The sequence below is a fragment of the Fringilla coelebs genome (genome assembly GCF_963513975.1).
Source record: "Fringilla coelebs genome assembly, chromosome: 4".
Taxonomy (NCBI): Eukaryota; Metazoa; Chordata; class Aves; order Passeriformes; family Fringillidae; genus Fringilla; species Fringilla coelebs.
In genome coordinates, this window is record NC_140032.1 from 7,684,176 (window position 1) to 7,705,354 (window position 21,179).

Genomic DNA, 21,179 nt, shown 5'->3' on the forward strand with positions numbered 1-21,179 from the left:
TTCATAAGAATTGAAGATATGGCATATTTCTTCCCAAGAAGGCATGAAAACCTAAACCAGTGGGGGAGTGCAGCGAAATGTGAAGGTCTGTGGAAGAATAATACAGCAAAGTACATAGAAATAAACAGTTTATGCTATTCAGAGCTGTCCAATTTCTTTACCTCTTCTAAATAAAGGCAGAATTCAGAACATTAAAGATGCAACAATGGAAGGAGCAAGCCAGGAACAAGGACAGAAATTAAGAACAGGCATGGATAAATTATTAATCTGAATTTTTTCATCAATGAATTCTGAACTTAAAAACAATGACAATTGAAACTTTGCTATCAGAATTAGACTTTTGATTTTCTAGCACTAGTCTTTATCAAATTAATAGGGACTGAAGAAACAAACAACAAGTACATTTTCAGAACTCAACTAGCAAAAAGAAACAGTTCAGTAATGAAAAAAAAAGCCCAAAACAAAAAACCAACACCAAAACAAAAACAAGAAAATAAAACACATCAAACCAAAACACACCTTTCATCCCCTTCTGCCTCTAAAGCTTCACCCGACCACAGCTATTCAAGATCTTCATTCAGATGTAAGAGCCCTTGCTTCAAGCTGGGCTTGAAAAGCCCTTGCTTTATGAAGTAAATAAATCATTTAGTGCTGATAAATACTGATTTGAGAGAATTCCTTGCCAAGAAGCCTTCTGCAACTTTAGCAGGTGTTTGTGTAAACCTCTCGGCACCTGAGCATCGGCAGAAATTTCTGCAGCCCCAAAACTTTCATCTTCAAGCAGTTGTGGCTTCAATACACCACCTTCAAATCTATCAGAAATCATATCTGCCCCATGCTAAGTTCTCCACAAGCACTATTATCTAACTGCTGACCTGGTTTTGAGCAACCATTTGGTAAGCTGAGCTTTTTAGGTAGATTTGAGAACATCAAAATACTTGCAGCAAAGCTTAAAACAAAAATCCTTAAAAGTGCTTGTTTTCAACAGAGGTCTTTCATAAACTGACTTGGAAGTGAATTTGAAATCACAGAAAAAGTATTTTTAGAAACAATAAGGAGCCATCAAGATACATGAAAGGAAGGTCTTACTGAACATTCCCTAATGGTAGCCCTGATCTTCACTGAGCTCTATGCAGATATTGAATATCTTTATGACACTTCAAAACAAGCCTTCTGTAGTATTAGCTCATGACATTTTGCACAGCAGTAATTTTGCTTAAGACCACAATGTAAATTTCAAAGCATATACATCTGCTAGGATTTGGGGCATGCAGAGAAGGTAAAATATGAAGACTTCTAACAATAAAATGGGTAAGCAAGCTGACATTCTAAAAAACCCTGGTATTCCTTGGAAACTTAATTCAATTTTTACTTCAAATGTTTCCACTACTTGCCTCATTTTTGAACAGATGCTTTCATTAAAGGTTAGCATGCTTGGAAATTTATGTATTTCCAAGCTATAGTTTGTGCATTTGATTAAAAACACAGAAGTGTCTAAATAGGAAGATTCTACTGAAACAGCTGGAAAGAAAACATCAGGTATTGACACTGCAGAATAAGCTACTCCTCTTATCAAGAAATTATCACTTCAAAACAGTCTTACAGGAAAAAGTAGTCAAGACTGTCTAAATATTAGTGCCATATACAATTCTGCAGCAACTCTACACAGCCAAAAACTTCCTATAGATATGGGCTGTAACAGGTTTCCTCCATACACACTGCTGTATGGATTACTTAAAAGGTGTAAGATCTGAGCAACTGAAGCTATTCAGTAGCCTGAAATATTGCATCTCACCTCCAGAGAGGTGAGCACTGCAAGCACTGAGCCCAGCCAAAAAAAGGGGCAGGTTTTCAATTTTGCATAAAGAAACCTGCATTAGACCACACAAGCAGTTGAAAGGCAAATCCAATAATACTTCTGGTCTAGATTAGCAAACTAATCCCAGCAGTGATTAACACAGAGAAACAGGTAAGATCTGATTAGCTAACTAGTAAACTTGCATCTTAGCCAAAACTGAGAACACTATCTAGTCATACCTAGAACAGGACTGGTTACCAACCTTATCAGTAACTAAGCAGATTGCTTTACCTGCACAGCTCCACCAAAAATGTTGTATTTTTAAAGAGGAAAATCCTTTAAGACATAAGGAAGCTGTTTCACAAAAGTTCAAGGGAAGGACAGTTGTCATCATAGAGACTTTTATCCAAGTGTATATAAATCAGATAGCATCAGACAGTTTCAGTGTCTATCTCACTGGTATTTTGATGTAAAACCTACTAATACTGGGGTACTACAAACTGCATGTTTTAGCCAACACTGAGTCCTATTCAGCTTTTCTTTTGCATAGTGCATCACATACAGGGACACTGGTGCACAACTATGTCCCTTCCTTACAATTTTATTGCTGCTTTTGCAAACTGCCTCCCCACCACTAGTCATAAGAGAACTATCACACAAACCTTCCAAATCTGATATCTACAGAAGGCAGTAGGGTTATATTCACAAGCACAAAGTGTTCTCTGACCATAATGTTAGATTCAGTTTTACATTTTTAACTGTAGCACTCAACTCTGTTGACCAAGAAACTCCAAAGAAGTGAGTTCTGTTACATGCATTTGTATTACATACAAAGTATAGGCATGAACTGAAGTTTTCTAGCTCTTGAATGAGTACCTCTACTCTAATGAGGAAGGAAGTAGAACTCTGGAGTAAAACACCTCTCCACTGAGCTAGAGCACCTGTAGTTGCCATATTGGAATACTATCTCTTTCCAACTGCTTATTTGCAGCTTCTTCAATTAATCCATTTATACAGGGGTTTGCTTGCTCTTATTTAGCTTTATAGAATTACTCAAACCAAGGGAAGGCTTACTCAAACATATCTGCAGTAAGATTACTCAGAAATCATTGCACTGGGGAACACAGTGGTATCAACTTTTCGCTACCGTGTCTACACCATTCCCCATGGCCTCCTTGCTTTTCAAAAAGCAAGCCATTTTTCTGTGGCCTCTGCTTTTAAGCATCTTTTGAGAGCTCTCAGCATTATATATCAAGTAGAATGGACTTCAAGAACTGGGTTTCACAAGCAGAACCTCAGCTGCTTTAGGGTATAGCGCAAGCAACCTGCCCTCCTGCCAAAGGCAACAGACACAGGGCCAACTACAAATCAGTGCCGCTGATCTAGAGACAGCCTTTCTGCAAGAGCACCCTTCCCACACTGAGCAAAGGAAAATCTCACCCGTGTCATTTTAAAAAAGTCTAACGATGGCCTGTTCCATCGTACATCCTCCTCCCGTCTGCGCTTCAGCCGGCTTTTCTTCTCGTTCAGGACGCAGGGCTGCGAGCGGCACCTGAGCAGGCCCTGCCGCCGGCTGAGCTCGGGTGTGGAGGTGGGAGTGCTGCTGGCTGAAGGCAAGAGATTCCCCGTCTCGGTGATGTGCTCCTGGGAGAGGGACAGCCGGCGCCTTGGGTTAAAGTCACAAGGGCCTCCGGAATTCCAGCGGGTGCTGGAGCTCGTGCTGCCCTCGCTGCTGTCCACAAACCCGCTGCTGGCAGAGGAAGGTCTGGGTACTGGAGAGGTGTTGAAGCTGGTGATGGTGAAGACGTTGTTTAGGGACAGGATGTTTTGTGGCAGGCTGATGCTTGTGCTTCTCTGCAAGGTGGCACTTCCGTGGCTGTTGCAGCGCTGCAAGGTAGCGCTGCCGCCGCTGTTACAGCGTCTCTTTGACACAGGAGTCCAAACCTTGGAGCTGCCGGGCTTCCATGGGGAGCGGCAGCGAGCCAGCTCGTCCGGCTCCGACAGGGAGCGGCAGTGGCGCTTGGTGGGCGGTGCCAGGGGCTGGCCCGAGTTCTCGTTCAGGTTCAGCTCGCTGATCCATCCCGACACCATGGACGTGCTGGAGGGCTCCTGCTGCCACGGCAGGCTGCCATTGCTGGCAGCGCCGGTGCTGAAGGCGCACACTGGGAAAGGGTAAGCTGAGCTCCTGGTTGTGTCAGGCTGGATTGGGTAACCCCCATTTAAAGCTTTCCAAGGACTGTCTTCTGAAAGCAAGAAAAGATACAGGTGAGAGGTGAAAGGAGAAAGAACGATTTGTGTTAAACCTAGTTTAATGTGCAGCCATCAGAGTCATCTTTAGAAGGATGAGCCATAAATACTCGGTTCCCAATCAAAATTTCACACTAAAAAAAAAAAGAAAATTCAAAAACAAAGATCAAAGTATTTAATCAGGAACCAATCCAGGCATTCCAATATATACACCTTGTTAATACATTTTCCTTTACACTGAATAACCACAATGTTTTTTTTTTTCAGTGAGCAATAGGACAGTTTCCTAGTGCACAGCACACACTACAATTAAATCAGAATAGTGAACAAGCTCAGGTACAACCAAACCAGATTAACAACATAAGAAGCCATCAGGGAACTTATTTTTTTTATGCAAGAGCTGGATAAACACTTCAGACTGCTGTTCTTCATTTAGCTCTTATGCTTTTCTATTAAAAACACCTTATTAAAGAAAACTTCCAAAGGGTGTTCACATTCTCTGCTCTGAAAAGCTTTACTTTAAATTAGAAACAGTATAAAGTTAAATCAGACTGAAGACTGTTGCTTCCCCCCTTACAGTCTGACTATAAGAAAAACCCCCAAATCTTAATTTAATGCATAAAATAAAGTATCCCTTAAGAACCTCCTGCAAATCTTACTGTGAATGCAGACATAGTGTACAACTTCTCATCTGAAGTGGCAACGCTGGGTTAAAAGCAGTCTGCCAGTGCAGCCTCTCACTCTTTTGTGAAGCGTTTCTTTGAGAACATTCTGCACATTTTACAGCTGTTCCTCCACATTATACAATGAAGTGTAAGAAGAACTACAGCAGACTTTGGATTTGCAAATTGAAAAGCAGCAAAACTGTTGGCCAGCTAACAGTGCTTCATGCTTGGTTAGAAAATTTGCTAATTTAAACCAATTAGCCAAATAAGTTTCACTTATCCTGGCTTTAAAGAAAGAACATTTAAAATACCCATTTTTCCCCATACACCTATTTTAAGAACCTAGATAAGCCTAAACACTGAATACTAGTATATTCTTATGGTTGACTTTCTAAGCTAAGTTTTAGAGTAATAAACAGCTAAAAGACTTGCTGAGTAGCTTTATAAGTTGCAAACCCAAATAGTTGTACATGTTCCATGCCCAAAGTATGTCATGGATTATCCTGTTTATTTGGATCTTATTTAAAGAACACCCTATTGTCTCAAAATCATTTAACTGTGCAGACAGCTGGCCTATTCAAACATGTTTTATTAGAATTCCTCTGTCCTTCCTCCTCCATTCTTTCAGATGGGTACAACCACATACTGTGCTCTGCCTTAAGCATGCAAGCTCTTCAAGGCAGGGACCATCCATAATTCAATGCAAGTAAAAGAGCCAACACAATGGGGTCCAGCTAATGTACAAAACTCCTAGCATCTACTGTAGGACAATTTCCTAGCTGGAACCCACCTGATTTTTAAAAATCCTTAGGAAGCTTTCTTCCAGGCTAGAAGACTTATTTAAAAGTTTAATGTAAAAATAAAAAAGTCAAGAATCTGTGTTTTAATTTTTTATGTGGCAGAAGCACCTAATAATATTGTCTGAAAAATAACTCTAAGATCAGAGTCCACTTATTAATTTATATCCACCAAGTCCACCACTAAACCATGTTCCAAGTGCTGCATCTACATGTATTTTAAATACCTGCAGGGATGGTGTCTCCACCACTGCCCTGGGCACCCAGTTTCCACACTTGATAACCCTCCCAGTGAAGAAATTTTTCCTAACATCCAATCTAGGCCTCCCCTGGTGCAACTTGAGGCTGTTTCCTCTTGTCCTGTCACCTGCTATTCAGGAGAAGCCTTTCCCTCCTTCACAAGACAGCTCTCCTTGTTAGAGCAGGAGACTGAGTTGGTCCAGCAGGACCTGCCTTTCATAAAGCCCAGACTGACAGGCCTGTAGCTCCCAGATCCTCCTCCAGCCCCTTCTGGTAGATGAGGTCACATTTGGTGACTTCCAATCACCCGGGAGCCAGGGCTGCTGGTAAATGCCAGAGTGGCCCAGTGAGCCCATCCATGACTCCCTCAGTCCTCCTGGGGGGATCCCATCCAGCCCCACAGCCCTGTGTGGGTCCAAGTGATGGAGCAAATCTCTGACCATTTCCCCTTGGGTTGTGGGGGCCTCATCCTGCTCCCCACCCCTGTCTTCCACCTCAAGGGGCTGAGCACCCAGAGAACAACTGTTAAAGACTGCAGCAAAAAAAGCATTAAGCACCTCAGCTTACATCATCCTTTGTCCCTATATCCTCCCGGCATCCAGTAAAGGATGGACATTCTCCTTAGCCCTCCTTTTTTGCTGATACATTTATAGAAACATTTTTAATTGTGTTTTATGGTAGTAGCCAGGTTAGCTTCTTGTTGAACTCTGGCCTTTCTAATTGTCTCCTTGCATACACAACATCCTTATAGTCCTCCTGAGCTGCCTTCCCTCCCTCCAAAGGTCACCTCTCCTGGCTTTTACTCTTAGCCTTGAGCTCCAGCCAAAGCTCCCTGTTCAGTCAGGCCAATCATCTTCCCCACTGGCTCATCTTTCACAGCCTGCTCCTGCACCTTTAACATTTCCTGGTCATTCAGGACTGCCTCCCAAGGGATTCTGCCAACCAGGCTCCTACACAGGCTGAAGTCTGCCCTGCAGAAGTTCCAGGTGGCAGTTCTCCTAATCCCTGCCTTCTTTCTCCAAGGATCAAACACCCCAGGCAGCCTCTGATCACATCACCACCAGCCCTTCCCTGTTTAAAACCAGCAGGATCTCTCCCCTGGCTGAGCTCACTCATCAGCTGCGTCAGGGAGTTTTCTTCCACAAAGACCAGGAACCTCCTGGACTGCTTCCTCTCTGCTGTATTGCATTTCCAGCAGACATCTGGGAAGTTGAAGTCCCCCCTGACAACAAGGACCAGCAATTGTGAGGCTTCTCCCAGCTGCTTACAGAGTATTTTGTCTGCCTCTCTTCATCCTGGGTTGGGTGGTCTATAAGAGACTCCCACCAGGACACCTGCCTAGCTGGTAATGCCATTTAGACAAAGCACCATTTGAAACTTCTCACAAACCAAGATTCATGTTTTATGAGGAATCTCACTGAGCAAATAAAAGTCTTCATTGCTCAGAGAAAACATAACATGCAAAATTTCAACTCCATGCCTTAATAACACAGTACAAAGTTCACATATCAATAACTGGAACTCTTCTTTTTGCTAGATGAAACTTATTCTAATAGGACCAAGGGGGAATGAAAGCAAATAACACTTCTATGAGGGCACTGGACCTCATCTTCTGGAAAGTCCATGTGGCAAAGAATATAATAAGGTGTACAAAGATTTCTACTATCTGAGGAATCTGAAGATGTTTAACATGAAAAACAGCATTACTGTGCTTCTGCACACCAAGGCAGATATTGAACAAAAAAAAAAAAGTATTACATGGGCTTTTTACTATGCAAAGCAGATCACAAGTACAAAACTAACAACCAGCTATTCCCAGTATTGTTCAAAGACCAGCTTAAACCAGCAGGCTCTACAGCAGCATGCTCCATCCCCCTCACCTTATTTACAAAAGAAAGACTGCTTGCTATACCAATTACCTCAGTAAAACACAGCTAAGGTTTCTGAAGAACTTACCATTGATTTCGAAAGGGAACAAGCTGCCACTTTTGTTCAGCTTCTCAGATGAGTACTGAAATTAATCAGAAAAAAAAAAGTTTTAACTGTGGAGTCAGCATTCACTTCAAGGAAACTGCATGCAGTTTTTAGTTTTCCTATATGTGCAGTTAACAATGCCTTTAAAAGATGGGGTTTTCCAATGTAACTTGAAGAAATTCCTGAACAGCTGATCTTTATAAATAAGCCTCTGGCACCTAATTATTTGTAATGTTTTCTGATATATTGCTAAATATCAAACTGTTTCAAGAGTTACAACATTAGCCCATGCGAATGAACTGGAAAATTAAGAGTGATAATTCATCCTTAATGAAAGAGCTTTGATCCAATTTTCATTTCAGCAGAGAGGAAATTACAGTCTGGCAGTTGTGTTTCCATTTTCAATCTTAAGGCTAGAAGGCAAAACACTTCATCTTCAACTAAGGGACAGGAATAGCTTTATCTAAATTAAAGATACAAGGTCTTGAAGTTCACCACCATGAACACTGTTCCAATCACGCCCTATTAGTATTTTACATTTTCCTATAATCAATGCAGTGATTTTTTTTTTACTTCTTCAAAGTAGAAAAGCCATTGAAAAATATCTTTCCTATCATCAAAAGATTTTAGCAGACTGACTGCTTTTTAAATCTCAGCTTATTGGTGGAAAACAACTTAACAGCCATGTTTAAAACAAGGTCTGTGTGCAAAGGCCTTCAATTAAGCCTCATAGGTAGCATCTACACAGTAAGACAAGTTTGTAACTAATTTACCTTTTAAAAAATATTGCTAAAAAGGCATTCTTAATGGTCTAGATTTCTCAGACAAAACACAGAGCCTGCAAATCCAGCATCCCATAAAGGAGCTATAAATAAGTGGCTCATAGCTCCATCAAGCCAAGGGTCATTATTCACTCCCCCACCACCACCTCAGGATGGAGAGGAAGATTGCTTCAAAAAACAGCAACACACTTTATGTGAACATTGTTCTTTGTGTATAGCCAAAGAAGATAGCATTGTACATACACTTCCTTTCCAGATACAAAGTCAATTTTTAAACAAACATCCTTGGGCTACAATGCTTTTTCTTTTTTTTTTTTCTGTACAGCAGCACATAGTGCTAGTGACAACTTTATATCCTTGAGCCCCACAGAGACAAACACTGAGCTGTGGTAATATTCCCTTGGTGTTATTGTTTCACAGGTAGGAAATAACAGAACAGATTAACAGATAAGATTAAAAATCTCATTGCTATCCTATTTTTTATCAGCATCTGCATCTGAGACAAACCATTTCATTTTTACTTTGTAAATGCATCAGTAGATGCATTTATAACCTCCTTCTAAAGAAGCTACTCTGAGAAAACAGTAGAACCCCAAGTTTAAATCTCCATTGGATCTGCTGTTAATCAGTCCAATTCAAACCCATTTGAAGTCTGCAACTTGCCAGTTCCATAGAATTCACATTTAAAAAGCCAGTACCCATCTTTACTTTAATCAGGTACCAGCTTCATGCAAAACACAGGAGGTAACACATTAAGGTAACAGTAGTTAGATTTCAGCTGTCCCTGAAGGGGAAATGAACAAATTAGAGACTTAAAAGTCTTCCAACAAATTCTACCTTTCCATCATTCCTCAAATAAAAGGCAATACCAACCTCTTCAACTATCAGACAGTAGCTACAGAAAATGCGTTTTCATAACAAAATTCTGTGTCAAAAAGTCTTACAGCTGATTTATCCTGAGCCAGATGGAAAGAGCAACAAGATAAGTTAATATGGGCATAATAGGGATGTTTAAAAGACTATTTACACAGACCAAGATATTCAATACCCATGAGGAAGAGAACCTCAAGGACAATCCTACATGGCAGATGATACTTCATTTTTACATTTTCAGCCAAATGCATCTTTTAAAAGGCTCTCTTCATGAATGTCCAAGTTATTTGATTACCTGTACTTTTACCACCTTAAAAGCCTTGTCCATCAGTTAGAGACTAAACTATTTTACCTTTGACAACTGCAGAGCACTGAAACTACTTGTCAGGGGAACCATGGGAAAAGCAGGATCACGTACACACAGACTAGCTGTCCTCCAGAGAACTGCCATATTCTCTAACTCAGACAGTAACCTTGTCCTTCCAGCTATTTCTGACCAGGTTCTGGAGAAGTCAGTGCTCAGTTCCATGACAAAGCAGGCATATCTCCTCTGCAACTTGGGATCTTTTGCACAGAATCCTGCTAAGTCACAAAAATTCTTTGCTAATTCTTTGGAGATTCAGACCAAAAACTCTAAGAACATGACATGTGACATCATATGCTGAAAGGGAGAGTAAGCTGCACTATTTCCAGCAAAAGTTCAAGGCACTGAAATAAGGGTTGAGTAACTAAGAGGACAGTAAGTAACAAATCTCTACAATATATGCTTGGCTTTCTATAAGTGAAACAAAAATACTTGGAAACAGTGTCTGCTGGTGTATTTTAACCATGTCTGGAAGCCCAAACTTGAGAAGACCCTGTCAGGCTGTAAAGTTTTATAGGAGGGAGGATTTTTTTTATCTATACAGCACATGGCACAAGTCCCACTAGACATTACTGTAACAGGGCACTGAACCAGTTTATCAGCTCTCCTGGGCTGGCCACACTCTGCCCTCCCCCACTCATTCCCTTTGTGCTAGGAGCTACCTGAAGCTTTCTCAATTAATACTTTATTTTGTGATTATAAGCTTGAAAAGAGCTTGCAATTGCTGAGAACCTTGATAGGGAAGTCTGCTACCCTCTGTGTGAAGGAAATTTTGCTTAGAATAAGGCCAAATTATTCAGCAAGGTCACTTTCCTGAAGAGGAAACATCCATCTTGCAACTACTGCTTTTTGAATAGATGTTAAAACATCCACAGAGATCTCGTGCCTCTGGAGAATTTATTAAGGAAATAATGGCATATTTTAAGATAGACACATAAAACAATGAAACCACAAGTTTCACCTGAAGTTAGAATTATTTGCTCCATGCCAAGAAGTGGATCTATTTTGAAATGCTTGTTCATAAATAGAATTTCTTTTGTGCAGCTGGAGAGACTGTGTCCAAAATGAAAGGAAAGGTGGGTACAACATTTAGAACAGTGCTGCAAGTTTCAGTTGGTTTTCTGAACCTTAACAGCTGTTCTTTCATTAAAATACTCACTCAAAAAGACACCTAGTCTGAACTGAGTAAATGGAAGAGCTGGGCAAAAGAGGCTGACAAAAAATTATAATATTATAATTTACATTACTAATTTTAAGTGTTCTTTGCTAGCAGAAGCCAACTGTAACAAAAATAATTCTGGCTATTCTTCTACACTCCAATGTACTGCATTAAGGACTTCACAGCCTGTGCTATCCCTCCTCATTATACTCAGAATGACAACTTCATCTTCATACTTTTAAAATTAATGGCTTTAATTTCAAAGGGTTTTTTTTCAAAGTTTTTTCCAGTTTCCAAGTATATTTGAGTTCCTCCAATTTATCAGCATCCTTTCCAAACCACAGGGAGGCCATTGTTTATCATTCAAATACTAATTTAACCACCACCATACAGATGTGACTCAGTCTGAATAGGCCATGCCAGACCTCTATTTCTCAACCAAATATCCTCCAAATATGACTGGATATGAAATAGTGAGGAGGAACACTTGGGACCTTTTCTCAGGATACAAAGAAGTGATTAAGTCAAGTAGTGGCTTTTCCTCTGAGGAAGAGAGTTTAATTCTACATCTTTCAACATTAATAAGCCTCAAAAATTAAAAATAATGAGACCCCACATGGCTGGAAGAGGTTTTACAGTAAAACTTGTTCCTTTCACAAATCCTTGACTGGCAGTGCTCATGTTTCCCTCTTACTACCACACCTTGAAGTCTTACAGCTCACACAGTTGCTTTACAAACCAACATGAGATTCTATACAGCAATATGAAAAATATACAAGTTTAGTCAGAATACAGACAAATCCAAGACTTTTGAGTTCTATGAAAGTTCTGAGAGTTCAAGGGACCAGGGACCAACTACTTAATTTAGTGCTGCTGTCAACTCATGAAAGCCACAATGTGCTCACAGAACTCCTCACCTCTTTTGAGAGGTAGAGTTGAGCAACCAGGGACACTACCTTGCGAGCTACAGTACCCAAACTGAGGAAAACAGCTTGGGACAAGCTTCCTGCTTCTACAGCAAGTCACTCAGTCATTTTCCTGAAGGCAGGTGCAGGACAAGGCTGTACAACATCACTGAGCATGCACTGGCTGAATGACACCAGCTTGGAAAATTAGCATGCCATTTAACAGAGCAGTAAAAAGCTGCAGCCAGTATTTTACAACATAAAAGAGAGGTACTTGGTCACCACACAGCTTACACAAATGAAAAAGTGTACTCTGTCCTATACATGTTGTCTTTGTGCCCAGTTCGGCTGCACAGTACAGAGCTTTGAAAGAGCCATTCTTTCTTCTTTTATAACCCTCATTCATGAGCTGTATAACAGAATAGCTTTCCCCCAGCTATTTTATCTACTTGTGCCCAGACACTTGTGCAGATGCCCAGTAAAAGGTATCACAAAACTGATAAGGTTTAACTACATTAACCCAGGCAAGAAAAGTTGGTCTTAATCCTCAATCAGCTCACAATGAGGTTCACCACATGGTGTCACAGAACTTTGTGCCAGCACAAGTAACAAAGGTGCAGCCAAGATCACTTCAGAATTGCTCCAAACTGCTGCTGCTATTAGAAGAAACTACAGCATTAACCTGAACTTGCCAAAAAGCCTAAATGTGCTAGCAGTAATACCAGACTGATACCAGACTATCACCAGCAGCCTTTTTCTCTTAGTGACATGTAGCAATTGCCTTTACCAGTGGAAAAAGCACACTTTTTATCTTAGGTTCACATTTTAGCCAGGAAGTCATTATTTGCTTCCATGAATCCTTTTTAGTAGGGAGCAACCTACTTGCACACTTTTATTCACACTTGCTTCTCTATTTCCACACCTCACTGCAATTTCCACACTTTTTCAGGGTGCCATTGTGTACAAACAGAACCTGTTCCTGTCCTCAGAACCTATTTTCTGTAAGAACTAAAGCACTTACAAAACCAATTACTTGACAGATAAAAGGAGGAGAGGAACAGGAGAAGGCTGAGGACGAAACAACTGATGAGACATCATGCGCCATTTTCCGCTCTACTTGTTCTTTTTCATGCTTTATTATAAGTCCAGATAAGGAGAGGAATAAAAAACAGCTAACCCACAACACATTACAGCATGCCGACACACTCCTGTACAGACTCCACACAGTGTAAAAGCAGCAACACACCCTTCTCTGCTATTACAGGTCTGTGGTCCAAAACTTTCAGTGACTTTTGGCAAAAAGACTAGAAAATTACAAGGTGCTGCTGCATGTTTGTCACTAAACACTGCTACTGGCTGTAAGTCATTATTGGCTCACAATTAGGCCCCAGAGTTTAGTTACAAATGATGACTTTGCCAGATCACAGATACAGCAGATTCTCCTACAAACTGCATGGCCCAAATGCTTCATCAAACCAGACAAAATAAATGCAAGCTAAGTATGCACTTCTCTTGAGAGTTAACATCATTTCAACACCTTAAATCTGCCTTTCAAGAACAGCACATATTTAAGGGGCAGGTGAAATAAAAGTAAAATCAATTACTGGAAGAACTCTAAATGGACCTGCTACAGTTTTGAAAATAAAAGTGCTTGATTAATGTCTACTGCTACACATCCTTACTGGACAAGGAACTGCATACATGAGAATTGCAGGTGCTTGTGCACAAATTCCACCACATTCAAGGTATGCTTCACCTGCTTTGGGCTCTTGAAATCAATAAGGAAGCAGTTCAGTTGTTTAAGTAAGTTACAACACAGAATTTAAAAGTAACTGACATACTTCAAGTCCAATGTTTGATTATTTTAAAAAGTAACAAGACTAGAGTTTAGCAACACCTTGACATTTAGTAAAGTTCTTTTGTGTCCCACTGGAACATTGAAGTTTGACTTACAGAAGGGTGACGCTGTAATTAAAGTCAGTAAAACAAAATTAGCGCATTCCAGACAGAACATGGTTTCAGGTTCTCAGGTAGGCATCTAGAAGTGACAAGAGACTTTTCTTCTGCATTACTCACTCTGGAGCAGCTATTCCATTCACAAGAGAGATGTGATGAGAATAGATTCCTTCATGCCTGAATTGCATGCTTGAACCACACAATGAACCCAGAGATTAAACCAGCAAGAGTAACACTATAAACTACAAAGTTTTTCAGAGCACCAGGCATCTGAGACACTGAAAAAGCCAGGATCCACTCTACTAGCAGCAAAAACAGTCTGGTAGTAACCTGACTTTTAGTTTAACTGTATTTACTTGATGATCTGTTTTTCTTCCCAGTGGTTATAGTTACCTACATGGCAGTCAAGGATTTTTATAAGTAAATACTCTTGTCAGGTATAAAGCTATCAAGCACCTGGTCTGTATGGGAGGAAAACTTCAACCCATAAAAAAATGTGCGCATTTTGCTAGTAAAAAAGGAATCCTGAGAAGGTTGGATAGTTCTTTTCAGTCATTAGAGCACTATTTCATGAAGAGAACTGGCTTTTTGCTATTTAAAATGAAGTAGCAAGGTTTAAAAGATTGTCAAAGTAAAAAAGCATCACTTCAGTCTAAATGCTGAAGATCCACTTTTCCTTCCCATTACAACTCTCACCCAACCTTGCAAACCAGTCCTAACATAAATAGCTGAATTCTGGCTGATCTGCATTCTTGAATTTATTATGCAGTTGTGAGTTACTTGGCATTTCACATTTATTTCATGTTGTTTTGGTAGATCCTTACCAGATTAATATTGTATGTTTTACAGGTCAGATCATCCAAGCTCTGGTTCTGCAGCTTTTCTGTTATTAGTGTTACCATGGTAGTTGCTCCTTTTCCACTGCTCACACAAGTGTTGGAGGCTCTTCAGTCTCTTCTTTCAATACTCATGAGCCATTTCTGTTTTGGTCTAAAATCTTGAGATTTATGCTTCCATCTTACTGCCAAAGTTAATTTCCAAATTCTGTCAGTGTATCATGTCTCGTTTCCTGTAAAATTGGATCAGAAAAAGGGGAAAAGTCAGAAAAATTCTTGCATATATAATTAGTATTGCAATAACACAACTCTTATTTGGACTATTCCCTCATGCAAATATATAATTTTGTGACCAATGCTGATGCCTTGGAAATGCAGATTACACATCTCCACTCAAAGAATACTCCTATTTGAGATTTCACTGATTAAAATGTCAGAAAGGAGATGAGACTCATTAATGGTGCAGATCAGAATATACTATTTGGCTGTGTCCTGCTACTGAACTGCTTCTACCTAGGAGTTTAATCCAAGGCAGAGGGAAAACCTTCCCTCATTTAAACTACTGAAACCTAAGCCAGGTATATTAGAACAGCACATGACAGGCACTTACCCACCAAACTGTTCTGCATGTTTAACACTGCTTGGCATGTTAAAGCATTCTACTGTATTTTCTCATCACTAATCCCCTCTTGAAAAGTGAAGCAGCGGGGAACAAACACTATATCCACTTCCCAAACCCTCAGCTACTTTTAATATCTTGCCCTGTGTTTTTTTCAGCGTTTTCTTTAAAGGTTACATAATTGTTACCTGTCAGCAAACACCAGATCCAGTAACCAGGACAGATTCCCATACACACAAAAGTATCACAGACAACAGCTTCGATATCTTTATTCTGTGAGCAGTCATCTAAATCAAAAGCACTAGGTTCATCAGCTACCTCTTTTTATCTTAAAAACCCTCTACATATTTTCTCTCCAGTGACCTGCATTAACCATTCTTGATGATTTAAGCTGGCCAAGCATGTTCAGGGACCACTTATGGAATATAAAGTGAGAAGAGATCTTCTTAGAGATATTTCCAAATTTAAACATGAGGCTTTGGGAAGGAACACTGATGCTACTAGGACAGGAAGTTTACTTACATTTTCTAGTTTTAACATCTACAGTTTAAAAAAAAGGCAGAAAATTATTTTCAAATAACATTTCCATAAAATATTGCCTCTTCTACACTACTAATTAGCTGTTTAAATAACCAGTAGTAGCAAGGAAAAAAAGCAACTTGAGGCTATAAGTCAAGTTAAACCCACTTAAAACCAAGATATTAATATTAGTAATAATATTAGACTATCTTTTAAACCTGTTGCCTTTAAGTACATCCTCAAATATGATTTCCATATGCAAACCATGCACTATTTCACCTTCACAGCAGCCTGCTACACACCAGCCTCCCTCAGCCTGAGACCTGTCCCATAAATGTAACTTCTGCCCAACTTCTGGCCTTGTACTTAATATTTTTTTTTCTGTAAGACAGAATACTTAGAAATGCTCTTCCACCATAAATAATGCTACCCAGATAGCTGGAAATTCAACTGGTCTGTTTTTACTTTGTGTGCCCTATCTTTTAGAAAAGCACACAACTCGAAATATTTACATCTTGTTCTAAAATTACACCAGGTCAAATATTTAAAAACCCTCAAGTTCACACACTCACTGGTAAAGGTGGCACCTACACTGTTCAATGTGGGCAGTCAAAGCAAAGTGTGGCTCGTGAAATACTGAAGCCAAGTTTGAGGGCAAGCATGTGAACACAGCAGTGTCTAGAGCAGCACAATCAAACATTGCTGTGCCCCTTTTAAACCTGGTGGAGTTTAAAGTAAATCTGGAAATCCAGAATAGAAGTCAGAAGAAATCTGACCTCCAGTCAGCCTGCTGTTCTTTTACAGGTTGAAAACATACTGAAGAGCTTCATAACTGGTGCAAAGACTTTCAGATCCATGTTAAGGATGAATGCTTCCACTAGTAAGAGGCTACTATTAAGAGCCAATGAAAAGTTCAGCACATGTTTTAGTTACTTCTATTAGGAAGGGCCATAGAAGAATTTGTGGGTTTTCATTTCCCTGAAGGAAAAAAAAAATCAAAATCCAATAAAACTACCAAAGACGGAAGAAAAACTGACCTGTAATCAGTTAATTATATTTTGCTTAGTACTTCAAATGTTTCACTGCAATTTTAAGTCAGCTTAATACAAGCTAAAATAAGGAGAGACTAGACAGAATGACATTAGACTTTAGTTAATGAACCAATTGAATCCAAGGATAAAGGGAAAGAAAATAATCACAGAAGCATAGCACTTTCAGAATCATGCTGAATTGTAGTTATCCACATTCATAAATCCTACCAGCTACTGAAATGAGTATTTGGGCACTGCAACCATTCAGGCCCTTTCTGACAGCATGGGACCCAATCAGCTCTGAAACACAGAAAGTGTGGAAAATCCCCCCCAAAAAGTTTCCTTTTAGCAGCTCACACTTACAATAATTTTTCAAATGGAGACATGCTCCACTGACAGAGTTTTATTTTTTAAGTATGGGGGAGGGATGAAAAAGTGCTGTTAGCCCAAAAAGCCTTCAGCTATCTGCTCCCACTTTCTCCTGCTCCCCATCACAAGCAAACTCCATTTCTCAATATGAAGCACAACCCTGATAGCAGGGGTTGTAGTTCACATCAGAAGCACACTTCACAAGTGAATTCCCTTCTCACCCTTCTTAAATGTGCTTGATCAGTACATTGGTATTAACTGTTTTACACTAAAAATCTGTTCTTACTGGGCACTCCTTTCTAAGGATGACACAACAAATGTTTCAAGTGGTCAAAATGTCACCAACACACTCCTACCACTGCAATGTCACCATCACACTCCTACCACTGAAAGCCGTGCTAGGTTGCAGTTTGATGTACCTCAGCTGCCATCACAACTGCCAACACATTCTCTTCTCTGGCTATTTGGGGCCCACAGCACAGTGCCAGCACAAGTGTTTCTGCTCATCACAGAACTAGATCAAGGAATTTTTATAGCTGGATGAAACCAAAACGCTTCCTTTTGTTTCTGGGAAATGCTGTTTTTCAGCTGGATCAGCTCTCCAGCCTGGTTTGCCATGAACTGGACACAAATTCTTGTGTGCGAGCATTGTGGCATGCTGACACTGCCTGTCCAAGTACCTGCCCAACCACAGCATCAGACAGAAAAGAAATTCCCCACACAAGAAACCCAGTTGACATCAGCATTTCCTACACTGAAGCACACAGATTCCTCTTTAATTAGAAATTAGATACCTCCTCCTGAAGCATGGTTCGAACATGTTTTGCTCCCATCTTCCTTTCCCAATTTGACTGGTCAAACTTACCAGCTCAAAGGGATCTGAAATCCTCCCTGCAGCCTCAGCACCTTCACTCAGTGACCAAAATCCTGGTTCATTCTGGTTGAGCTATGTATACTCCACAAAGAATTGTTTTCCTCATCTTTGCTAATTAATATTGGCTGCCAAGAGACAAGAGATTGAAGAATGACTTGACTCAGCTGTGGTCATTTTAAATCTTTGTTATTACGTATTTATAAGCTTTTTGTCCCCCAGTACCTCCTAGAGGGAAGCTCCTCACTTAATTTTAATATTTTTGAGGGTTTAGTTTATTTATTTCAAGACTCTCTGCTATGGTATGTATTTAATGGATCCACAGAGAGAGTAGAGCAAGCTGTTTACTTTATGTACTTCTTCTACCATGCTATGTTTCTAGAGCTAGTTAAAGGCAGCCAACTTTATTTTTCAGTCTCTCCTTATTGCATTCTTTATGCTTATCAGGCTAAATCCCTCTCAAACTGCTCAGCACTTCACACTAATTGGATTTTCAGTAATATGAACCATTTGACCATCCCTGTTAGGGCAACGAGGATGCTGCTGAATTCACATTTTCAGCTGCCTCATGGCAGAGATCCTGGCACAATCCAGTCCTGCCCCAGCCTCCAGAGAGCCTGGAAGCACAGCCCACAGGTGACACACCTCTGCTGTCACCACATCTCCACAGGCAGCAGCAGAGCCAGGGGCTGCCAGTTCAAACAGGAACATCCTCCAAGCCTTGAGCTGATAACAATAGGCCTTGGAGCTCCAAGTTGGATGAAGTCCTACAAGATTATGGCCATCTTTCCCTGAGCACCCCATCCTTTGTGAGCCTGATTAGGTAGGACAGTGAGCAAGATGAGAGCTCCAAGACAAACACACACAACAAAAGATGTTACTCAGTCTCTGTCCTGAGAGAGACTTAATCTTCCTACGATCTCCTTGAGCTGGGGGGCAGAGGTGAGAGGTGGGGAGGAAGAGAAGATTTTTGTTGTTGTTGAAAGGCAGACTAATCAAAAGGAATAAATGGAATATAAAAATCAAACTCCAAATGCAAGCCAAAGCTAACATTCCTCAAAGCTGGAGAATGAGCTGTGATGAAATCAGTATCACCACTGCCTCTGATTTAAAGTTCTTTTCTATTCATTCTGAAGGCTGAGAAAGGTAAAGATTCATTATTATATCTCTATAGTACTACTAAAGGAGAGAGGGTTTATTTCTTTAAAAGTTTAGCTACAAGTAGTAATGACTTGTTAAATTTCTGCCAAAATTAACAGGGGAGATAGAACAGAAGTGCTCATGTCACAAATTCTGTATCTTCTCAGTGACATCACTAGTATCTTTTTTTGGGGAAGACTACTAAAAATACAGATTATCCAACCTCCCAGTCAATTAAAGGATGTCAGAAGCTCATTCAGTTTGACAAGCTACTTTCAAAGAGATGAAGAGTCCTGATGAAGAACACAAAGCCAACACCAAAAAAATCATCTCTCCTTGGCTCTAAGAAAGTAAGGCAGCCAGACTCATTTCCAACCCACTCCTCCTCCTCTGCATCCTGCAGGACAAAATGTTCCAGCAACAGCTCATCTCAATGGGAAAATTTACATTTGTTTGAAACACTTCTAACAATTTCTTCTCTGTTTCTGGAAGTTCTATCTTGGATAAAGAAGACGAGATCACAAGATTTTTAGATGATTTCCTCATAACACAAATGTAGGTGTTTCTTGGTGATCACTGTTCCATTCTTTTTCTGCCTATGGCACTAAAATGACCTGTGAGAACACAGAGGGTTGCTCCCTCTCTGACTTCACATTATTTCCCACTCTTTGCTCTGATTGCTACATGGAATCTTTATTACCAACAATCCCATACATGCACTTAGCTTGCTCCCAGCAGAAGAAAAGTATTAGCTGGAGTCAAAATTCCAATTCGGATAAGCAGGTTCTTTAAAATATTATCTCCGCTTCAGCCAGCCAAAGGAGCTAATCACTACAGCAGTACTAACTCCAGATCTAGGTGATCTTGCTACTAGACTCTAGATGAAAGGTGATATGATTTTCTTGCCTCCTGGCACTTTCTGCAGCATCCAAGAAGCACTTCAGAATTGAAACACCAGATAAAACTGATCAAGTTTTAACAGATCATCATCTGTCCCATCCCACTTATGCTTGAAGCAACACTAAGCTGGAAGACCAGCTTTTCAGAAACTGCTAAGCTAATACTTTATGCCATCTGACAAAAAGCTACAAAATGTCTAAGTTGCCTGCATCGCAAAATTCCAACTTCCAAAAGGCAAGAGAATATTCTATTTCTAAAACTACATATTTACTGCAGTACTAAGAAGTTCATAGAGAGGCTAAGCATTCCTTACAACCCAAGTCTATTATTAATAACTTTTAGCCCAGAAAAGTTGTTGAGACCAGGCACTTAAAAGAGAATTATTTGGATTCTATCCTTTACAGCATTAATCTGCAGTGTGGTTATTCTGCAAACCTTCCAAAATTCCACATCAAATAAAAAAAAATCAGTTTTAATTAGAAAGTTTCCTGCGGCTATAAAGTTATCAATCAACATTTTGGGGGACTGGTACTAAAAGGGGACACCTCTATTTCCAACATATAATACTTCAGGAGTCCTCTCAATGGCAATTATTAGCACCCCTTTATTTTCTGATGTTTGTTACAAAGAGGTTTTTAACAGCGCATTAAAATAACAGTTTCTGACCAAAAGAGACAAAGAGTTTATAATCATAGTTTGTATTCTGTAGAAACTGTTTCACAACCACCTACATTCTGTTTAAATTGTAGTTTTTCTCCCTGAAGGGTCCAGATGTGTCAAAGCCTTAACATCACACTCTACACATTCTAGAATTCTGAACAAACCAAAGAACACAGTTTGCAATTTAGAGTTTCTCTAAAAGGACTGAAGACAGATTTCATGAGTTACAGAACCTCTTCTCTTTCTCCATGCAGTGCTTTCAGGAACCAGTTTTTATTAGGAAACTTCAATATTTTGAAGTGTTCAAGCCTGGATTCAGGTTGACACAACTCCAGCACAGAACACCAAGAAGGGACAAGAAAAACAGGCTAGAAGATATCCTTTACATCAACTTATGGCCACTGGAGACAAATTCCAGAGAGTCCACAGGCACTGGAAGCACAAGGAATATCAAGAGCTCAAAACTGTCTGCTG

General features: G+C 40.0%; 1 protein-coding gene across 2 annotated transcripts in view; it reads right to left on the reverse strand.

Moving 5' to 3' along the window:
• Positions 1–21,179, reverse strand: part of FAM53A (family with sequence similarity 53 member A) — a 69,938-nt gene that overhangs the window by 34,541 nt on the left and 14,218 nt on the right. The window contains exons 2-4 of one of the 2 annotated variants that reach the window (XM_084204456.1): positions 14,585–14,829; positions 7,704–7,758; positions 3,239–4,038 (exon numbers count right to left, since the gene is read on the reverse strand). In XM_084204456.1, the coding sequence (XP_084060582.1) occupies positions 3,239–4,038; positions 7,704–7,758; positions 14,585–14,662 (933 nt within the window). In that variant the 5' untranslated portion in view covers positions 14,663–14,829. Of the gene's footprint in view, positions 1–3,238; positions 4,042–7,703; positions 7,759–14,584; positions 14,830–21,179 lie in introns of both variants that reach the window. The other variant, XM_084204455.1, reaches the window with a different exon arrangement.